Here is a 22,220-nt window from a genome sequence, read left to right as displayed (position 1 = left end):
CTGTCCCAGCTGTGTCCCCTCCCAACCTCTTGTTCACCCCCAGCATACTGGCCTTTGGGGGCAGAGGGGGAGAGAAGGCTTTGTGCATGCACTGGTCAGCAGTAGCCAAAACACTGGTGTGTTATCAACACTGTTTTAGCCACAAATGCAAAACACAGCACCATATGGGCTACTATGGAGAAAGTTAACTGCATAACTTCATCCCAGCCAGACCCAGTACAGCATGCTAGCTACTACAGACTTCACTTCCCATGTTGGATACTTAGATTTGACTTGCTTAATTTTAGATGTTTAATTAAGTTATTCATCTAGTCTCCTTTGTATCCAATGACAAGAAATAAGTACCTCTAGATGGTAATTCATTGTATGTGCCTATTGATACATTGATTGGTTATAAAGGAAGCCTTGCTATTTGACACCTAACTTCTAAGCATCTGAAATTGGATTTAGGACACAGTGAGAGGCAGCTTACTTCAGTTCAGGGTTACCTTGCACTTACTGCATATTGATAAGATTGTTCATGTAAGAATTCATTACAGAACTAGTGTTCCATATGTTAATAACCTAGTTTGCCTTGTATTGACTTTTTCAGGTAAGCAGGCTCTTAGGTTAATGTCTGAATTGGCATCTCATTACTATATAAAAGAAGAGATGGCATATAATAAGAGCTTTGTTGAGATGGAGAAATCCTTAAAGTATAAAGAACATAATTTTTTCCAGTAGATAAATTTCATGCTTTCTGAGCTAGACTCAGTATGATGTACCACTCTCAAAGGCTGAGAATTCATAGATATTTCTGTTTCTTCAACCATTTGTTAATCTCCCAATGATATTTATGGTGGGAAGTGTAAGTCTTATCTTTTTCTTTTAGGTTGACAATTACGTTTTTTCGCACTCTCTGGTCTGGATATGTTGGATTCCTTAGATGTGGTGAACAAAGACGATATAATAGAATGGATATATTCCCTGCAGGTCCTTCCCACAGAAGACAGTGAGTGAGTTTTTAGTTTGGTTTTTTTTTTTTTTTTAATTAATATTAACGTCTTTACTTTTGCTTTCTACTTGGGGAATAGTGTATTGCTCTTAGTTTTTATAAAATACAAGCTTGACCTTCCTGAGGTGGTTGTCCTGATAATTTCTGATAGCAGTATGTCTAGCAATTCCTAGAAATATACCCCTCTAATGAAATAAGGCTAAAAGTGATTAGTTTAGCTTTTTTTATGTGTTCAAGGTGAAGCTATGAAATTAATTTGAAGACAAGACAATATAAAATACTTAAGAAGTTGTTCCACCTTTGAGCATCTTCTCAGAGAATTTTTTCACCTGTTTCTAAAAGAAATGCATATGCCATATAGATATTACAAGTCTATTAATGATTATATTGACTTCTGCTAATTGTAGCTATGCCAGGAGCTATAAGCACAGATGTGACTTTTAGAAAAAAGGGAGGTGTAAGGTTAAGAAGCAAAAGGGATAAACACAGTTCCCACTTTATAATGAAAAAAATATTCTTTAGATCTGTGAAGGTTAAATTTACCTAATGTTTTTAGAAGGAGTAATACTGTTGCTCTGTCCTAGCTGTCCTCAGATTGGAAGGTTCATATGTCCTGGGTTCAGCTGGGATAGAGTTAATTTTTACAGGAACCTGGGAGGTGGGGGGGGCATAGCCGGGGCAGCTGACCTGAACTAGCCAAGGAGCTATTCCATACCATGTGACATCATGCCCAGTATATATATGGGGAGTGGGCCGGGGGGAGGGTGCTCTCTCTCTCGACTTTCGGTGGGGGAAGTGGTTGGAGCGTCGGGTCCCGGGTGGTGAGCAGTTGCACTGTGCATCACTCCTTTTTTTGTATACTCTTTCATTAGTACCGTTGTTGTTGTTGTAACTTTTTTTGCGTTGTCCCAGTAAACTGCCCTTATCTCAACCCTCGAGGTTCCAGGTTTTTTTCCTTTTCTCTCCTCCGTCTCCCCCCTATCCCACCGGAGGGGGGCAGGAGGAGTGAGCGAGCGGCTGCGTGGTCCTTTGTTACCGGCTGGGCTGAAACCACGACACTTACAAACCATCAGATCTGTTCCAGACATTAGCTCTAATAGATTTTGATTTCTTGTGCTGTATTTCAGAACTGATTACAGAAAATTAAGGGGTTTGGATCACATAATTCTTCCTACAGGTCTTTTATTTATGAGAAGGTTCCTGTCACTTAGCACTAAGAAAATTTTCCAGGGTATATATGCTTTTTTTTTTCAGGAGTTGTATACTTTCTGATCTATATCCCTGTCTTCAGGAGTGTATTCTGGAAGAACAGTCAACTTTGCAAGAAGAGAGATTAGAATAGGCATTTTCTTGTTTGTTTGTCTTTGATAGTATGCTGTAATTCTCAGTAAGTGTCCCATCACCCCACCTCCCAGCCAATATTTGGGATAGTCACATCATTATCAAGGGCCTTCTAGGGATGACGGTATATATCTGTCATGGTTTAACCCCAGCCAGCAACTAAGCACCACGCAGCCACTCACTCACTTCCCCCCCACCCAGTGGGATGGGGGAGGGAATCGGAAAAAAAAGTAAAACTCATGGGTTAAGATAAGAACAGTTTAATAGAACAGAAAAGAAGAAACTAATAATGATAACACTAATAAAATGATAATAGTAATAATAAAAGGATTGGAATATGCAAGTGATGCACAATGCAATTGCTCACCACTCGCCGACCGATGCCCAGTTAGTTCCCGAGCAGCGATCCCCCCAGCCAACTCCCCCCAGTTTATATACTAGATGTGTCATCACATGGTATGGAATACCCCATTGGCCACTTTGGGTCAGGTGCCCTGGCTGTGTCCCCTCCCAACTTCTTGTGCCCCTCCAGCCTTCTTGCTGGCTGGGCATCAGAAGCTGAAAAATCCTTGACTTTAGACTAAACACTACTTAGCAACTACTGAAAAAATCAGTGTGTTATCAACATTCTTCTCATACTGAACCCAAAACATAGCACTGTACCAGCTACTAGGAAGACAATTAACTATCCCAGCTGAAACCAGGACAATATCTTAGCATGCAGCAGAGGCTAAAGATCCAGGGCACAGCTAGGACATGCTATCTTTTTTTTGTTGTTGTGGTTTTTTGTTTTCCTGGCTCTCATACTATCATAATATTACAGGACAGTAGTTTTAGGGAGGATGCCTATGGCAGTGCATTCTATGCTTATAAATAATAAATCCCTCATTTCTCCAGCAGACCAACCTTCACTCCAATCCTGTATCTTGATATCACATCATAAGAACACTTTTTTTGTTAAGCTATCTTCCTTTTGGTATTAACACTACTCTTTATCTGGTCCCTTGACCCCTAAAATTTCAGCATTATTTTATTCCATTTTTATTTCATCTGATGGACAATAGATGAATTAAAATGTAAATGATACCAACAACAACAAATTGGATGCTGGATGATTAAATGTTCAGAATGGAGTGCACATCCTCCTTTAATGTCTACTTTCAATAAAATGCACTGACTCTGGTTTTTAATTCTGGATGTGTGCAATATTTGCTATATGGCAGCCTCCCACCAGTAAAGCTCTGACTGTCTTTTGGCCTGTTTGAAGAAGTAGCTAAACTGTGATAGGCTGCAGCACTTGAGGTTTTTGGTTTCAACATGTTTTTGTACATATCTGGTTAAAGGGAATATTTGCCAGCTTGATGCATCAGAATCTTTCCTGGAAAAAATCTGACTCTACTTTTAAAGAAATATATTATTGAAGCTTCTTTGACATGGATGCTGATATATCCCTCTTTCTGGGGAAAATTGATTTTTAAGCATCTAAATTCTAACACTGATGTATCGTGTAGTTTCTAGAATAAGGGAATTCCAATAATCTTGCCTTAAGGAACTGCATTGCACTTGATGTAAGCCTTCATTACTTTTGGTTCTGTCACTGAAAACCAATGGACTTATATTTAAATTGGAATATGTTTTTAGCTCATCTTGGTTCTTTGGTTTTGATTGCATCACTGGATGAATTCCTAAAAGGAACAAAAAGAGAATTCCTGTAATTCTTACTGGAAAATTTTCTCTACTGTTCATGTTACTCTCTCCAAAGCTTCCATATCAGTAGTACTTCACTTGATTATTAGGCACTTTTAAACGTGGCAAGTTCAAATTATTTTGAGAACTACTAATACTTTACAATGGGTTTCCAATGGATTGGAGACAGAACAGTCGATACTCTACAAAGTTAATTTCTGTTTACTTTTGCCAATAACTATTATAGTAGGGTATTATAGAACCTGGTAGAAAATTCAGAATTTGAATTTTTAGAATACTTATTGTTATAATCTCAAAATACACTGTGATAGTATTAAGTAATATGTTTGTATATACTAATATGGGAAGATCTTGGTCTAGCTCAGTAAGAAAGCGTGCACACACACACTTTGTGAACCTAATGGAAATGCACTAAAGGAAGCTAAAGCTTAAGGTCCATCAGGATAGACTATATTCTTCTGTGGTTTTACTGTAAATGTGAAATATAGGAGAATCAAAAAAGTAATACCATAATTAATTTCAGGTCAAGTGTTTTAGAGCCTGACTCAATACCTGTTGTAATTTGGAGAGAGTGGCATGTGTCGTGGTTTAACCCCAGCCAGCAACTAAGCACCACACAGCCACTCACTCACTCCCCCCACCCAGTGGGATGGGGGAGAGAATCAAAAAAAAAGTAAAACTCGTGAGTTGAGATAAAGACAGTTTAATAGGGCACAAAGGAAGATGATGATGATAATAATATACAAAACAAGTGATGCACAATGCAGTTGCTCACCACTTGCTGACCGATGCCCAGTCAGTTCCCGAGGAGCGATCCGCCCCTCCCAGGCCAACTCCCCCCAGTTTATATACTGGGCATGATGTCATATGGTATGGAATATTCCTTTGGCCACTTTGGGTCAGCTGCCCTGGCTGTGTCCCCTCCCAACTTCTTGTGCCCCTCCAGCCTTCTTGCTGGCTGGGCATGAGAAGCTGAAAAATCCTTGACGTTAGACTAAACATTACTTAGCAACAACTGAAAACATCAGTGTTATCAACATTCTTCACATACTGAACCCAAAACATAGTACTATACCAGCTACTAGAAAGAAAATTAACTATCTCAGCTGAAACCAGGACAGCATGTCACACATCAGCTGACTCTCACACAAACCTAACAATCTTAGCTGGATGTTTGGTTTCCTTGGTGTCTTCTACTTATTTGAAAGGACTATGTCATTTGGTTTGTGTGGCAAGGTTTTGGTAGCAGGGGGGCTACAGCGGTGGCTTGTGTGAGAAGCTGCTGGAAGCTTCCCCTATGTCTGATAGAGCCAATGCCAACCAGCTCCAAGACGGATCCGCCGCTGGCTAGGGCTGAGCCACTCAGCGATGGTGGTAGCACCTCTGGGATAACATATTTAAGAAGGGGAAAAAAACCCTCTGCAACAGAAACTGCAGCCAGAGAGAGGAGTGAGAATATGTGAGAAACAACCCTGCAGACACCAAGGTCAGTGAAGAAGGAGGGGGAGGAGGAGTTCCAGGCACCGGAGCAGAGATTCCCCTGCAGCTCATGGTGAAGACCATGGTGAGGCAGGTTGTCCCCCTGCAGCCCATGAAGGTTAATGGTGGAGCAGATATCCACCTGCAGCCTGTGGAGGACCCAATGCCAGAGCAGGTGGATGCCCCCAAAGGAGGCTGTAACCCCGTGGGAAGCCCGCACTGGAGCAGGCTCCTGGCAGGACCTGTGGAGAGAGGAGTCCATGCTGGAGCAGGTTTTCTGGCAGGAATTGTGACCCCATGGGGGACCCACACTGGAGCAGTCTGTTCCTGAAGGACTGCACGCCGTGGAAAGGACCCATGCTGGAGCAGATCATGAAGAACTGTAGCCCGTGGGAAGGACTCACGTTGGAGAAGTTCGTGGAGGACTGTCTCCTGTGGGAGGGACCCCACGCTGGAGCAGGGGAAGTGTGATGAGTCCTGCCCCTGAGGAGGAAGGAGCGCCAGAGACAACGTGTGATTAATTGACCGCAACTGCCATTCCTCGTCCCCCTGTGCTGCCTGGGGGGGAGGAAGTAGAGAAAATTGAGAGTAAAGTTAAGCCTGGGAAGAAGGGAGGGGTGAGGGGAATGTGTTTTTCAGATTTGCCTTTATTTCTCATTATCCTACTCTCATTTGATTGGCAATAAATTAAATTAATTTTTTTCCCCAAGTCGAGTCTGTTTTGCCCGTGATGGTAATTGAATGATCTCTCCCTGTCCTTATCTCGACCCATGAGCTTTTCGTTATATTTTCTCTCCTCTCTCCAGCTGAGGAGGGGTGTGATAGAGTGGCTTTGGTGGGCACCTGGCATCCAGCCAGGGTCAACCTACCACACTTTTGCCAAATATTTTGGTTTTTACTTCCATAGCTTTTGGCCATTGCTACCTTTCTTTCATGTTTAGTAAAAGCTCTGCCTCGTTACATGGCTAATAGCATGTGTTTGTTTTGTTTATGTGTTGAAGGGGAAATTCTAATTTTAACTGCTCAGCAGTGGTAATTTGTGACTGAGGAATGATCTGGCATGGAGGGCAAGAAGGCATTAAACTGTCTGGAAGCAGGAATGCCAGAGACAGAATGACTCCTTGCAAGGGAGTGAAGTTTCCCTGGGTGATGAAATAAGAAACAGCCCTAGCATTGTCTTGTATCCATCCTGGAATGCCAGTGTTCAGGGGCCACCTTTGGGCAGCAGAGCTGGGCTGAGTGATGGACTCAGGGCCCAGCTGAGGTGCCCCATGCAACCACTCAGGGGATTGGTGCTGGTGCAAGTGTATATAAGGAATCTTCTTGTGATGAATCTTTGCAGACTCCTTGTAGAACCGCTTATGGTTGTAGGACTGTTACGGAGGCTCACACAATCAAATCCATCAGGTGTTAAAATTCAGATTTATTCTTCAGCAAGAAGTTAGTTAAAACTCCGGTAACATTAGTAAACCACAAGCTCAATGATGTAAGGGGAATTAGTACTACACAGCCGACTTAAGAATTCTTAAGTTTTAAAAACGATGACTCAAACTGCACATATCACTCACCTAAAAGATGAGGGCTCTCAACCTTGAGGAGTTACCTAGGGCAGCATCCCAACCCAAGGGGAGAGTCCCCGACTGCAGAACTGCTGCTCTGAGGAGGACTGACTCAAAATGTCCTCCAGCGGGACCCTGTTTATACCCTTGTCGAATCTGATCTGTGGTCATTTTAATCCCCATTGGCTAAAAGGTCAACACTTCCGTGTTGGATTGGTCAGTTCAATTTTCAACCTGCAGCCTCTAGGGTTTGGGGTTTTTTTTCCTCTCCTCCCTGCCTGGAGAAGTTTCATTTCCTGTCGGGGCGGGTGTACCTGTCAGAAGGACTCTGCCCAATGCATTGTTCATTATTTTTTTCTTTTATATTTAAGCACAAGTGTGTGTTTAATTCGCCTCGAAGGATACCATAAAAATTCCCCAACAGTGTTCATTGTAGTAAGACTAAACTGTGTTTCCTTTTAGAAGGACACTGAAATTTTGAAAAATCCTCCTTTTCTTTTTCATTAGGAGGGGGGCTGTGCTCTTTTACAAGCCTTATTAGAAATTATATCTTTGGAATAAGACATATTTCTTAGTGTCAGTAAAATTAGAAAAGGATTGACAAAAGACCCTGTTTCAACTCCTTGTTCTTCAGATTCTTGTCATGTTATAACTTTACTGTTTTCCCTCTCATAAAGCAGCTCCTAGAGAGAATTTCAAATTTATTATAAGTATCTTAAAGCACAACTCTTAGCAATGTGAGAAAGAGGTATCCCAGTTGTTCCTTGCAGGTCACATGTAAAACCACTTCAGTACTTTTAAAAGATTGTGAATCCAGAGCTCTGGGCTGAAATAATGTAATTACAGACCTACAGTGGATGTAGGTTCCTTGGCCATATTCATCTGCCATCCTCCCCTATAGCAACACTGGCACTTGTTTGACCCTGCTGGGAGCTGGTTTAGCTTGCTGAAGCGGCAGAAAAACGTGTATTTATTTATCTGTCAGAAAGGTTAGCTTTGTGTTGCCTTTGTGAACTGAAGTGGCTGGGAATGCTAGTGCCAGCCCAGTGGGGAAGAGGGAACAAGATTACATACTTTGACAGCTGGATGTTTCACTGGCTTTGCTATACTAAGAAACTGCACCCTAAGTAAAGCTGAGACATCTTTCACTTCCTGGTCTGAACCCCCAGGATCCATGCATTAGCAGGCTGAAAACTGCTGCTCTAGACCAGAGACCTAAAACATTTGTGGGTTGTTTTTTGGTTTGTTTTGGTTTTTTTTGCAAAGATTGAATTCAGATTTGTAATAATGCTGCTTTTTTTTCTCCTTTGCTTGTGCACTAAAAAAAATGGGGAAAATGTCATTGACTGTTTTTGAGATCCTAGTTACATTTGAGCTTTCTGATCATCAATTTCTTAAGCAGAAATATGAATTCTCCTCTAACTTAACCTTTTTTAATGGCTGGATTTGAAGTATTTATCTGGATGTGTAGCGGATTGCTGTTTTAAAGAATGTAACTTTACATTTTATGATACATTCTAGTGCTTTGATTTATAAGAATAATCTATTTTTTAGCCCTAGTTCAGTAAGAATTGCTCATGTTTACTTTTATCTGGGTATACTATGTCAGCCTGTGTTAAAGCTATGACTTCTTCATGTATTTTAAGCTATTGATGGTGTATTTAAAATTACTCCTGTACTTAGCAAAATAAGAAAAGCCTAGGAACCAGAGGAATGCATACATTCCCTGAAGGGGAAGAAGTAGTGGTAGAAGTTACCACTCTTCCCATCAAAGGTTAATCATAAAAGTCACATAACAGAAATGTCCTTTCTCTAACATAAGAGATCCTAGGATAAACCTTCTGTGGTCATCACTTGGAGCTCTGTTATACATCATAAAGACTTTCTGATCTACACTGAAGTAACGTGACTTTCTTCAAGGTAAAATTTCAACTCTTGATATAAACGTGGAGTCTTTTGACATGGGAAAAGGGTCACGTTTATTTAGTTCTGTTGTCAAATAAGACAAGTTTTCCCAGTTTTTTTTGTTATGCTTTCAACAGTCATACAGTGATTGATAAAATGTTTATTACTTTTTGTTGTATATTAAGCTCTTTCAGAAAGTGGTTGTTGTGGTTTAACCCCAGCCAGCAACTAAGCACCACACGGCCGCTCACTCACTCCTCCCCGCCATGGTGGGATGGGGAGGAGAATTGAAAGAAAAAGGTAAAACCTTGTGGGTTGAGATAAGGACAGTTTAATAGGACAACACAAGGAGAGAAGAAGTAATAATAACAATAATACTAATAAAAGAATGTATAAAGCGAGTGATGCACAATGCAATTGCTCACCACCCAGAACCTGATGCTCAGCCCGTTCCTGAGCCGCGATCCCTCCTCCTCCCCCCCCCAGCTCCCCTAGTTATATACTGAGCATGACATCATATGGTATGGAATATCCCCTTGGCTAGTTCTAGTCAGCTGTCCTGGCTGTGCCTCCTTCCAGCTTCTTGTGAAAATTAACTCTATCCTAGCCAAACCCAGGACAGTGGTTAAATATGCTTAACTCTGAAAGTGAATGCTAGGTGGTACCATTTCATAACTGCATTTATATGTGATGCTTCAACTGACTATGCAGGTGCTGAACTTGTCACTTCATCATTTTTTTACAAGGGGCATCAGTATCCTTTTAATTCGGGTATGTTTCTGGAATACATTTAATTTTTAAAGTTATTTCTCATTCTGACTAGCTGTTTGCAATTCAAGAAAGTAGGAAAGAGTTGATTAGCACTACTAAGCTATTACATGAGATAAGAAGTACAAGTAGCCTGCAATAAAGGAGTAAAACCAACTTCACTGAAAGTGAGGTGATGTGCATAAACTGAAAGATGAAAGATGGGTCTTTCTCATTAAATAAATGTTTCCCTTTTAGATTTGAACTTGTATGTACACAGGAAGCTTTAAAAAAAAAAAATAGAGAGAGAGACATGACATCAATGTGCCAGAATCATCTGCTTAGAAATGGGCTGTTTTCACTTCCCATGTAGGATTTCAGATGAGCATTCTATTTTTAAATTCAAGAATTGCAGCTATAACTTTAGCAATTCACTTCTAATCCTGAAGCTCTAGGAAGCATTTATTGCATGCACATTAACAACAAAGTTCTTTTATTTGGAGAAGGAGATAAAGCTTCCCTTTGGAGATTATGTAGTAGTGAGGACACTGAAGAGTCATGTTGTTCTTTGTGGACCTGAGACTGTGTTTCTCCTAGGAGCCAGTGTGTAAACTCTGGGATTAAAGACCAGAATTCACTTAAATAAATAGACAAAATAAGTTTTAAATCAATTATAGCAATACAGTTAAAAATCCAGCATTTGAAAATTACCAATTATGAGATTTGGTTGATAACAGTTCAGTAGTATAAGAAAAGTTTTAAAACATTACACAAAAATTGAGCAGCTAAAGGGAATAATAGATTCTGATTTCATTCAAGTACTTTATTTTAATCACACTTTTTAATGGTAGCTGTCGTGTAAGAAGGGAATTGAGGTAACCCACTAACAGCATGCCTGCACTTGGGTCTCGTACTGCCATTTTTACTTTGGTAATGAATTGTAAACTACAGTCTAAAAGGCAGATGCTGGGGTTGAACCCTTCCAGGATGAATCCTTCCATCTAGCAATGAGAAGCTGAGTTCTGCTTAACTGAAGAGCTGTCCTCATTGTAGCACGTTTTTATTTGCAGCGGGCCACAACAGCTATGTACCAGTAGGCTTACAACTGTTTTCTAGGTGAAGGATTTCCACATCTGTGCCTTTCTTTTAAATTTATTTTGTAGTTTGCATAAGTGCATTTGACACAGATTAAATTGTGCCCATTGCCTCTTGTCCTGTCACTGGACACAATTGAGAAGAGCCTGACTCCGTCTTCTTTGAACCCTCCCTTCAGGTATTTGCACACATTGATGAGATCTCCCCCCCTCCCCCGAGCCTTCTCTTCTCTAGGCTAAACAGTCCCAGCAATCTCAGCCTTCCCTCATAGGCGAGATGCTCCAGTCCCTTAATCATCTTCATGGCCCTGTGCTGGGCTCTCTCCATTATGTCATAGAATCATAGAATCATGGAATGGTTTGGGTTGGAAGGGACCTTAAAGACCAGTCTAGTTCCAACCCCCCTGCCATGGGCAGGGACACCTTCCACTAGACCAGGTTGCTCAAAGCCCCATCCAACCTAGCCTTGAATACTTCCAGGGAGGGGGCATCCACAACCTCTCTGGACAACCTGTTCCAGTGCCTCACCACCTTCACAGTGAAGAATTTCTTCCTTACATCTAATCTAAAGCTACCCTCTTTCAGTTTAAAGCCATTACCCCTTTGTTGCGTTAAAGGGTAAAGAAGTTTGGCAGAAAATAAACCCCCTTGCGTTCCAGCTTATCCTCAGAGGGGCTGGGGGCGGCTAGGTTTAATTTCTGAGTGATGTCCAATTCAACGCTATAAGTCCGGTCATGTTCAATATGCTGAACTATCGTGATTACGGATGCACTAATAGCATACTGCACTCTCGGCTTAGCCACGTTCAACGCACTAGGATTACCAGACTCAGGGAGTTTGGTTGCGTTAACGAACTATCACAACTAGATTAATGAGCAGCGCAGTTTATTAAAGCAACAGTACAGGTTCTTTTGGATTGCTGGTGATAAATACACTGTCTGCAAAGCATGTGCAAATAATAATACAGTTGACTACAGGCACACTAAATTATGGAAAAACTCTATAGAGATTTCTAAGTTTTCCAAGGAAGCACTCGGTATAACTGAGGGTTCGAATCTTACCCAATAGGCGTCCCTATGGGGCGGAAGAGAGGTTCAGCCCACCGGCTGATCCCAGAAGTCAGCGATGCCCTCCCGACTTGTCTACGATGGTGTCTTCCCTAGCATTCCTCCTCTCTTAAGCCCTTTTATAGTTTCTTATTTTTTAGGTGGAGCTTGAGTGACTCTAGTCATACATACCTTTACTTTGATTGGTATAAAGTTCTCTCGCTTTACTTTTAAAGGTACATGCTAGAGAAAATTCAGAGTGCATGCTCAGTGAGGGGTGGTCACACCTTGGAGGCAGGTAGCTTTTGGGATGGAGATGTGTTTTGGTATTATAATGAGATTATAATGAGCAAAGTTCACCCAGAGAACATGATTTAGCATGTCACTACTCCAGAACTGGGCACTTGTGATATAAATCAGAAGTAAGGCTATAGCGTTGACAGAACCCCATTGTTTCACTTCCTTGCTTCAGTGGATTCAATGCAGGGACCTTCCATTCTTGTTCCAGTAGTTCCAGTTCCCCATCCCTGCAGTGATATCACAGAGCCTGGCTGCGGTGTCTCCACTCCACTTCACCCTCCGTGTTGTTTCTCTTAGATTCAGCATACCAAGCTCCCCTGGTGTTGCTAACATCTCAGGTTGCAGGTTATGTTGCTTAGGGAATTATTATGAAACAGATTTCTTGCATATCCACATATCCACTGCATTCCACCCTGGAGGTTTACCTTCCCTTAAGGGGGGGGGTGTCATATCGATAAGTCACCTCCAGCAATCATTCCACACCCTTGTCCTATCACTAAATGTCCTTGTAAAAAGTCCCTCTCCGGCTTTCTTGTAGGCCCCCTTTAGGTATTGGAAGGCTGCTATAAGGTCTTTCTGGAGCCTTCTCTTCTCCAGGCTGAACAACCCCAACTCTCTCAGCCTGTCTTCATAGGAGAGGTGCCCCATCCCTCTGATCATCTTCAAGGCCCTCCTCTGGACTCGCTCCAACAGGTCCATGTCCTTCTTATGTTGGGGGCCTTTCATGGTTTAACCCCAGCCGGCAACTAAGCACCATGCAGCTGCTCACTCGCCTCCCTCACAGTGGGATGGGGGAGAGAATCAGAAGGGTAAAAGTGAGAAACTCGTGGGCTACAAAATAGTAGGTAGCTTTACAAACCTCCTGATGTGGTGGGTCGACCTTGGCTAGCCACCAGGTGCCCACCAAGCTGCTCTATCACTCCCCCTCCTCAGCTGGACAGGGGAGAGAAAATATAACGAAAGGCTCATGGGTCAACATAAGGACAGGAGAGATCACTCGCCAATTACCATCACAGGCAAAACAGGCTCAACTCAGGGAAATTAATTTAATTTATTACCAATCAAATCAGAGTAGGATAATGAGAAATAAGAACAAATCTAAAAACACCTTCCCCCCACCCATCCCTTCTTCCCGGGTGTCATGGTTTAACCCCAGCCGGCAACTAAGCACCATGCAGCCGCTCACTCGCCTCCCTCACAGTGGGATGGGGGAGAGAATCAGAAGGTTAAAAGTGTGAAAACTCGTGGGCTGAGATAAAGACAGTTTAATAGGTAAAGCAAAAGCCACGCACACAAGCAAAGCAAAACAAGGAATTCATTCACTACTTCCCATCGGCAGGCAGGTGTTCAGCCATCTCCAGGAAAGCAGGGCTCCATCATGCGTAACGGTTACTTGGGAAGACAAATGCCACCACTCCAAACATCCCCCCTTCCTTCTTCTTCCACCAGCTTTATATACTGAGCATGACGTCATATGGTCTGGAATATCCCTTTGGTCAGTTGGGGTCAGCTGTCCCAACTGTGTCTCCTCCCAACTTCTTGTGCACCCCCAGCCTACTCGCTGGTGGGGTGGGGTGAGAAGCAGAAAAGGCCTTGACTCTGTGTAAGCACTGCTCAGCAGTAACAAAAACATCTCAGCATTATCAACATTGTTTTCAGCACAAATCCAAAGCATAGCCCCACACTAGCTACTATGAAGAAAAGTAACTGTATCCCAGGCAAAACCAGCACAGAGCCCCAGAGCTGAACCCCAGAGCTGAACGCATGTCCATGTCTCTCTTGTACTGGGGAGTCCAGAACTGGACACAGGACTCCAGGTGTAGCCTCACCAGCACTGAGTAGAGGGGAAGGATCACCTCCCTTGATCAGCTGGCAACAAATCCAGGAATGTGAAAGCAAAAAAGTATCTGAAATTAGTAAGCAGGATCCAAGACTGAAAAGAAATCTTCAAGAAAAACCAGAGGGCAAAGAGGATGAGGTGAAAGAGAAGAGGAGAAGTACAGAGAAAAAAGACAGAGAGGAACATAAGACATACATTGGTGCCTGGGGTTGTTCCTCCCCAGGTGCAGGACTTGGCACTTCCCCTTGTTGAACTGTATGAGGTTCCTGTCAGCCCATTTCTCCAGCCTGTTGAGGTCCCTCTGGATGGCAGCACGACCCTCTGGCATATCAGCCGCTCCTCCCAGTTTTGCTAAGGGTACACTCTGCCCCATCATTCAGTTCATTAATGAAGATGTTAAATGGGATTGGATCTAGTATTGACCCCTGGGGTACACCACTGATTACTGGCCTCCAACTAGACTTCCATGGTTTCCGGAATTAGCTACTTCATCACCTTCCCAGTGATCAAGGTAAGGCTGACCAACCTGTACTTCCCTGGGTCCTCCTTCTTGCCTTCCTTGAAGATAGGAGGGACATTTTCTTTCCTCCAGTCTTTGGGCACTTCTCCCAGTCACCATGATTGATCAAAGATTATCGAGAGTGGCCTCGTGATGACATCAGCCAGCTCCCTCAGCACTCGTGGGTGCATCCTGTCAGGGCCTATGGACTTATGTCCAGTTTGCTTAAGTAGTCCCTGACCTGATCCTCTTCCACCAAGGGTACATCTTCCTTGCTCCAGCCTTTCCCCCTTGTCTTTAGGGCCTGGGATTTCTGAAAGCCAGTCTTGCTACTAAAGACTGAGGTAAAGAAGGCATTCAGTACCTCAGCCTTTTCCATGTTCTGTGTCACCAGGTGTCCCGCCTCATTCAGCAGTGGGCCCACATTTTTCCTAGTCTTCCTTTTGTCTCCTATGTACTTATAGAAGCCCTTCTTGTTGCCTTTGACATCACTTGCCAGATTTAACTCCAGGTGGGCTTTAGCTTTCCTAACCTAATCCTTACATGCTTGGACAATGTTTCTGTATTCCTCCAAGGTTACCCATCCTTGCTTCCACCTTCTGTATGCTTGCTTTTGGTGTTTGAGTTTGGCTAGGAGCTCCTTCTTCATCCATGCAGGCCTCCTGGCATTTTTGTCTGACTTCCTATTTGTAGGGATGGACTGCTCTTGAGCTTGGAGCAGGTGACCCTTGAATAGTAACCAGCTTTCTTGGGCCCCCCTTCCCTCCAGGGCCTTATCCCATGGGACTCTTCCAAGCAGATTTTTGAAGAGGTCAAAGTCTGCCCTCCTCATGTCCAGGTGTCATGGTTTCAGCCCAGCCAGTAACAAAGGACCACGCAGCCGCTCGCTCACTCCTCCCGCCCCCCTCCGGTGGGATAGGGAGGAGACGGAGGAGAGAAAAGAAAAAAACCTGGAACCTCGAAGGTTGAGATAAGGGCAGTTTACTGTGACAACACAAAAAAAAAAGGTTACAACAACAACAACAGTACTAATGAAAGACTATACAAAACGAGCAATGCACAGTGCAACTGCTCACCATCCGGAACCCGACACGCCGCCACTTCCCCCACCGAGAGTCGAGAGCACCCCCCGGCCCGCTCCCCATTTATATACTGAGCATGATGTCACATGGTATGGAATAGCTCCTTGGCTAGTTCAGGTCAGCTGCCCCGGCTATGCCCCCCCACCTCCCAGGTTCCTGTAAAAAATTAACTCTATCCCAGCTGAACCCAGGACATTATCCACCCCTTATTCTATACCATCTACATCATGCCCAGATCTTACATTTTCCAATCAACCACTACCACTTTCCTTGTCTTATATATATATGTATATGGACACCCCCCCCCCCCCCCCAAATAATATTCCCTTAGTTGATGGGCTATCCCTCCAATGTGTCCATCAATTTTATTTAGTCCATGACTTTGAGGCTCCATCTGTTCTAACAGTTCTTCAGGATAGGAGAGATGGTGTGAGGTGTTGGGTTGTTGTATGCTGTCTCTGGAACTTCTGGCTGGTACATTTGATGCAACCCACACCCTTGGTCTGCAGGTCGAAGATGTTGATCTTGAGGAAATTGCTGGGCGCCAGTTCAAGTTCTATCACTGTTGTTCTTGGCTCAGTTTCAAAGTCCATTCTTCAGTCATTTGGGTAATTCTTACAGTAATACCCTTGATATGGCATATAGACACTATAGATACAATGACATACATTGGCAGGTTATTTAGCAGTTAAATATCATACAGCCTAGTTCACTGGCTATTCTCTCCCAAAATCAAATCTCCCTGAGGTACACATCGAACTTCCCCATCCTTCTGCATCACCCACCAGGTGTACCCAGGTCCCTGAGCAAAAACAACCCCTTGGATGGGTTGTCTCTGCGTGAGGGAGGACTAACCCAGACTGTCTTTCCTAACATACTCCTCATGCGCGCTACAGGGACTTTATCCCCTTCTACAGTATGTGGAAGTCTTGGTTGGGCGGGGCCAGCCCGATTGGTGGATCCTCTAGTATTAACTAACCAGGTGGCTTTTGTTAAATGTGTATCCCAAAGTTTGAAAGTTCCACCCCCCATTGCTCTCAATGTAGTTTTCAGCAGTCCATTGTATCGTTCGATTTTTTCCGGAGGCTGGTGCGTGATAAGGGATGTGATATACCCACTCAATGCCATGTTCTTTGGCCCAGGTGTCTATGAGGTTGTTTCGGAAGTGAGTCCCGTTGTCTGACTCGATTCTTTCTGGGGTGCCGTGTTGCCATAAGACTTTCTCTTCAAGGCCCAGGATAGTGTTCTGGGCAGTGGCGTGGAACACAGGATATGTTTCCAGCCATCCAGTGGTTGCTTCCACCATTGTAAGCACATGGCACTTGCCTTGGCGGGTTCGTGGGAGTGTGATATAGTCAACCTGCCAGGCTTCCCCATATTTATATTTCAGCGATCGCCCTCCATACGACAGGGGTTTTAGCTGCTTGGCTTGCTTAATTGCAGCACGTTTCACATTCATGGATAACCTGTGCGATAGTGTCCATGGTCAAGTCCACCCCTCGATCACGAGCCCATCTATATGTTGCATCTCTTCCCTGATGGCCCGAGGTATCATGGGCCCACTGAGCCATAAATAGCTCACCCTTACGTTGCCAGTCCAGGTCCACCTGAGACACTTCAATCTTGGCGGCCTGATCTGCCTGCTGGTTGTTTTGATGTTCTTCAGTGGCCCGACTCTTGGGTACGTGAGCATCTGCGTGACGTACTTTTACAACCAGATTCTCTATCTGAACAGCAAAATCTTGCCACACTGCGGCAGCCCAAATGGGTTTACCTCTGTGCTGCCAGTTGCTCTTCTTCCATTGCTGTAGCCACCCATGAATATCCAGCTTTGGGGCAGATCTCTGGGTGGTACTCTTAAAGAGCCTTTTTGTAGCCCTAAACAAGACCTGAAACATATTCAGGAGGCATAGCACTAACAGCACACTGGCTTGTGCATCCCAAGGATATTCAAAGTTCTCAAAAGCTGTTGTAAGTAGTCGGAAGGAGAGAAGGGAGGCGAATGGACAGGGGGAAGTATCCCCCCCGACTTCCCCATGGTTTGGGTGTATGTAATTACCAATAAAATCCGATAGAAGGTGCCCAAAGTATGGAAATGATATCACTGCCTCATACAGATACCAGTTTAACCTCATGACCAGTGATGTAATCATTTCACAAGTCGACATTGCCCAGTACAGCAAAATGATAATCCCAATCACTCTCCCAGAGGTGAGAAACGTAACTACAGGCAATACATAGGGCATATAAGAACTTACAAAACACCACCATGTAAACAAATGAACCAACATTGTGACTAACATCTATTTATCTAATATAAGAAATGCGTGTGACAAATTTGTTTCAACACACTCTGGCCAGATCTGTCGTTATCTCAACCCTTCGTGCCCCACGTTGGGCGCCAAAAAGGACTGTCGTGGTTTCAGCCCAGCCGGTAACAAAGGACCACGCAGCCGCTCGCTCACTCCTCCCGCCCCCCTCCGGTGGGATAGGGGGGAGACGGAGGAGAGAAAAGAAAAAAACCTGGAACCTCGAGGGTTGAGGTAAGGGCAGTTTACTGGGACAACACAAAAAAAGGTTACAACAACAACAACAACAACAGTACTAATGAAAGAGTATACAAAAGGAGTGATGCACAGTGCAACTGCTCACCACCCGGAACCCGACGCTCCGCCACTTCCCCCACCGAGAGTCGAGAGGGCTCCCCTCAGCCCGCTCCCCATTTATATACTGAGCATGATGTCACATGGTATGGAATAGCTCCTTGGCTAGTTCAGGTCAGCTGCCCCGGCTATGCCCCCCCACCTCCCAGGTTCCTGTAAAAATTAACTCTATCCCAGCTGAACCCAGGACACCCTGTCACACCAGAAATACAGATGGGTTCTGCCCCTTTATAACTTGATGGCATTAGAGTACACTGTGTGCCGGTGTCTACTAGAGCCTTGTACTCCTGTGGGTCTAACATGCCAGGCCATCGAATCCACACTGTCCAGTAGACTCGGTTGTCCCTCTCCTCCACCTGGCTGGAGGCAGGGCCCCTCTAATCCTGGTTAGAATATTCGTTACTCACTTTTCGCACACGTGGATCAGAAGTCCCTTCAAGAGGATCAGAAGTAAGATCAGCCCTTCTACTGTCTTTGGAAACTGGAGCGACATTTTTCCTGGTAGAATCCCCTTTTGTGGTGTTTTTTCCTCGCAATTCACATACCCTTGCATCTAGGACCGAGGTGGGTTTTCCATCCCATTTCCTCATGTCCTCTTCATGATCACATAGGTAAAACCACAGGGCACCTCGCGGTGTGTGCCTTCTATATTCTTTCTCTTGGGCAGAGGAACGCTCAGCCCTAATAGCTGAGACATTGGTCTGTACAGGTGGGGAGTAGGACATATCCTCTTTGAATTGCTAGAAATCCCGGGACAGCCTCTCCACAGCCGAAATGCAGGCTTGTAGGGAGGAGGAGAGATTTTCTTTGTATTGCCGGAGTTGGTGAGCCATTTCATCCACCGTCGGTGCCTCTTTGTCTTTCCAGGTCATTATTGCCAGTGGGCTGGGATAGGATGATGGCGCGCTCCGTACAAACTTCCGCCACATGGGTCGTGTGCATTGGACTTCGTCTGGATCTTTGGGCAATTGTGGGTTGTTTGGGTCATAATAAATTGTCTCTAGCATGGCTAATTCCCTCAGATATTGGATACCTCTCTCCATGGTGGTCCACTTGCCTGGTTGACATATAACATCGTCCTTGAAGGGGTACCTTTCCTTCACGCTTGACAGGAGTCGCCTCCAGAGGCTGAGGGCTTGTCCCCCTTTTCCAATTGCCTTGTCAATGCCACCTTCCCTGGCAAGCGATCCCAGCTGCTTGGCTTCCCTGCCTTCTAATTCCAAGCTATTAGCCCCATTGTCCCAGCATTGGAGCAGCCAGGTGATAATGTGCTCACCTGGATGATGGCTGAAATCTTTTTGCATACCCCACAGTTCACTCAGGGATAGGGATCGGGTGATTACCTCTGGTTCTGCCTCTTCCTCCTGTTCTCGTGATGACCCTGGTTCACCTTCATCCTTCGCTAAGCAAACTGATTTTTTTGTATGTTTCTTCTTCTGTATGGGGGCAACTGATAGCGGTACGGGTTGGTTCTCTGGTTCAGCTGTAGTGCCTGTCGCCGGGGTTGGAGGGGCTGCAGTGCCTGTCGCCTTGTTGTTAGATCCAGAGACCTTCTCTTCCCCTTGAGGGTACTGAGTGGTGTTGAACAGGGCTCGATAGGCATGGGCCAGGCCCCAGCACGTTGCAGTGATTTGTGTCTCTCTGGAGTTGCCAGGGTGACAGCATGCTTTTTCCAAATATTTTATTAGTTCTTCTGGATCGTGCACTTGTTCAGGGGTGAATTTCCAAAACATTGGAGGTGCCCGCTGTCCTAGGTACTTGCCCATTCTACCCCACACACCCTGCCACTCATAATTATCCAGCCTCGGGGCAGACCTCTGGGTGATCTTCTTAAATAGTTGTTTAACCTTAAACAAGAGCTGAACCACATTCAGGAGCATGCTAGTTCCTAGCAAGAGGACCACGCTGGTTTCAACATCCCAAGGGTATTCAAATTTTTCCAAATTCTCAAACGCTATTGTAATTAGACTGGAGGAGAAGGGAAAGCGGAAGAAAGGTGTCCCGCCCATAGATTGGCTCTCCGAGGAGGAGAGGTAAAGGGTGTAATTATTAATAGTTTCCCACAGATGCCTCCCGAAGTATAGAGGTGACGACAATGCTGAGTACAAATACCGGATTAGTCCCATGACCGATAATTTTATCATACCATTGTTATGGATGCACGCACAACCAAATCCAACAGGCGTTAAAAGTCAGATTTATTGTGCATTCAAAAAGTTAGTTAGAACTCCAATAACATTTTATAAACCACATGCTCAATGATGTAATGGGAATTAGTACTATACAGCCAACTTAAGAATCCTTAAGATTCAAAAGTGATGACTCAAAATGCGCATATCACTCACCTAAAAGCTGAGGGCTCTCTCCCTCGAGGAGTTACCTCGGGCAGTGTCCCGACCCAAGGGGGAGTCCCCGACTGCAGACCTGCTGCTCCGAGGAGGACTGATTCCAACATGTCCTCCGGCAGGACCCCGTTTATACCCCTGTCGAATCTGATCTGTGGTCATTTAATCCCTATTTGCCAAAAGGTCACCTCAGTGTACCTGGCACGTCTCGATTGGTCTGTTCAACTTTCAACCTGCAGCCTCTAGGGTTTAGGTTTTTTTTCCTCTTCCTCCTGCCTGGAGAAGTTTCATTTCCTGCTGGGTGGGGGGGTGGTGGGAGTGTACTGCCACAACCATAAGCCAGTATTACAGAGTACATCAAAGTGAAAGCCTTAATCCACCTCCCACTCATGATAAGCAGCGGCACAGGGACTACATACAGCAAGTGAGGTGATATATAACAGAACTTTAAAAACGAGAGCAACAACTCTAAGAGGTCATAAATCGACATAGTGACCAGCGACTATTAGACCAATGTAATGAATGCTTGTAACAAATTCATTTTAACAAGCTCTGGTCAGGTTTGTCGCTATCTCAACCCTTTGTGCCCCACGTTGGGCGCCAAAATGGAATGTCGTGGTTTAACCCCAGCCAGCAACTAAGCACTGCGGGAGCATAATCATGGACTCAACGACAGATCAATATGATCATAGTTGAAGATCCTTTACTAGAGCATCAGACATCATTTTATACATTGGTTACATCCGTACATGTGTTTAGCTATTTTACTATTGGTTACACACATTATTCACGCACTGTCCACGCACCTAGTTACACTTAATGATTGGTTATATCAACACTGTACATGCGCATAAAGATAAGACATAATTGGTTATACTAATTAAAACATACGAGACTTGTCTCAGTCTAATTGGTCAAGATAAACTGCCGAATTGAGGTTCTTTGTGCCAATTTCCCTTTATCATGGAATGTGCACCTGTGTTCTTCTAATTGATATCTTTCTTATTTTTGTCTTCTTGTTTATTCTGTTCAAGGCCTTCTAAAGGCGTCTGGACTGCTCTTGTGACCATTAGCTAAATATGTTCCCACAATGCACCTGTATTGGCTTTGTGTGGCAAGGTTTTGGTAGCGGGGGGGGGGGGTGTTACAGGGGTGGCTTCTGTAAGAAGTTGCTGGAAACTTCCCCTGTGTTCGAGAGAGAGCCAATACCAGCCGGCTCTAAAGACGGACCCGCCGCCAGCCAAGGCCGAGCCAATCAGTGATAGTGGTAACGCCTCTGTGATAACATTTTTAAGAAGGAAAAAGTTGGGACAGGCAGAATTCGGCAGCCGGAGAGAGGAGTGAGAACATGTAAGAGAAACAACCCTGCGGACACCAAGGTCAGTGAAGAAGGAGGGGGAGGAGATGCTCCAGGCGCCGGAGCAGAGATTCCCCTGCAGCCCGTGGTGAAGACCATGGTGAGGCAGGCTGTCCCCCTGCAGCCCGGGGAGGTCCACGGTGGAGCGGAGGTCCACGGTGGAGCAGATATCCACCTGTAGCCCGTGGAGGACCCCACGCCGGAGCAGGTGGGTTCCTGAAGGAGGCTGTGACCCCCGTGGGAACCCCGCGCTGGAGCAGGC

General features: G+C 44.6%; 1 protein-coding gene across 1 annotated transcript in view; it reads left to right on the top strand.

Moving 5' to 3' along the window:
• Positions 1–22,220, top strand: part of LOC115336570 (geranylgeranyl transferase type-1 subunit beta-like) — a 77,233-nt gene that overhangs the window by 11,227 nt on the left and 43,786 nt on the right. Inside the window, 2 exon segments of the mRNA XM_041121410.1 lie at positions 872–884; positions 886–991. Of these exon segments, the coding sequence (XP_040977344.1) occupies positions 872–884; positions 886–991 (119 nt within the window).

Source organism: Aquila chrysaetos (assembly GCF_900496995.4).
Source record: "Aquila chrysaetos chrysaetos chromosome W unlocalized genomic scaffold, bAquChr1.4 W_unloc_1, whole genome shotgun sequence".
Lineage (NCBI taxonomy): Eukaryota > Metazoa > Chordata > Aves > Accipitriformes > Accipitridae > Aquila > Aquila chrysaetos.
This window is presented reverse-complemented; position numbering and strand designations above follow the sequence as displayed.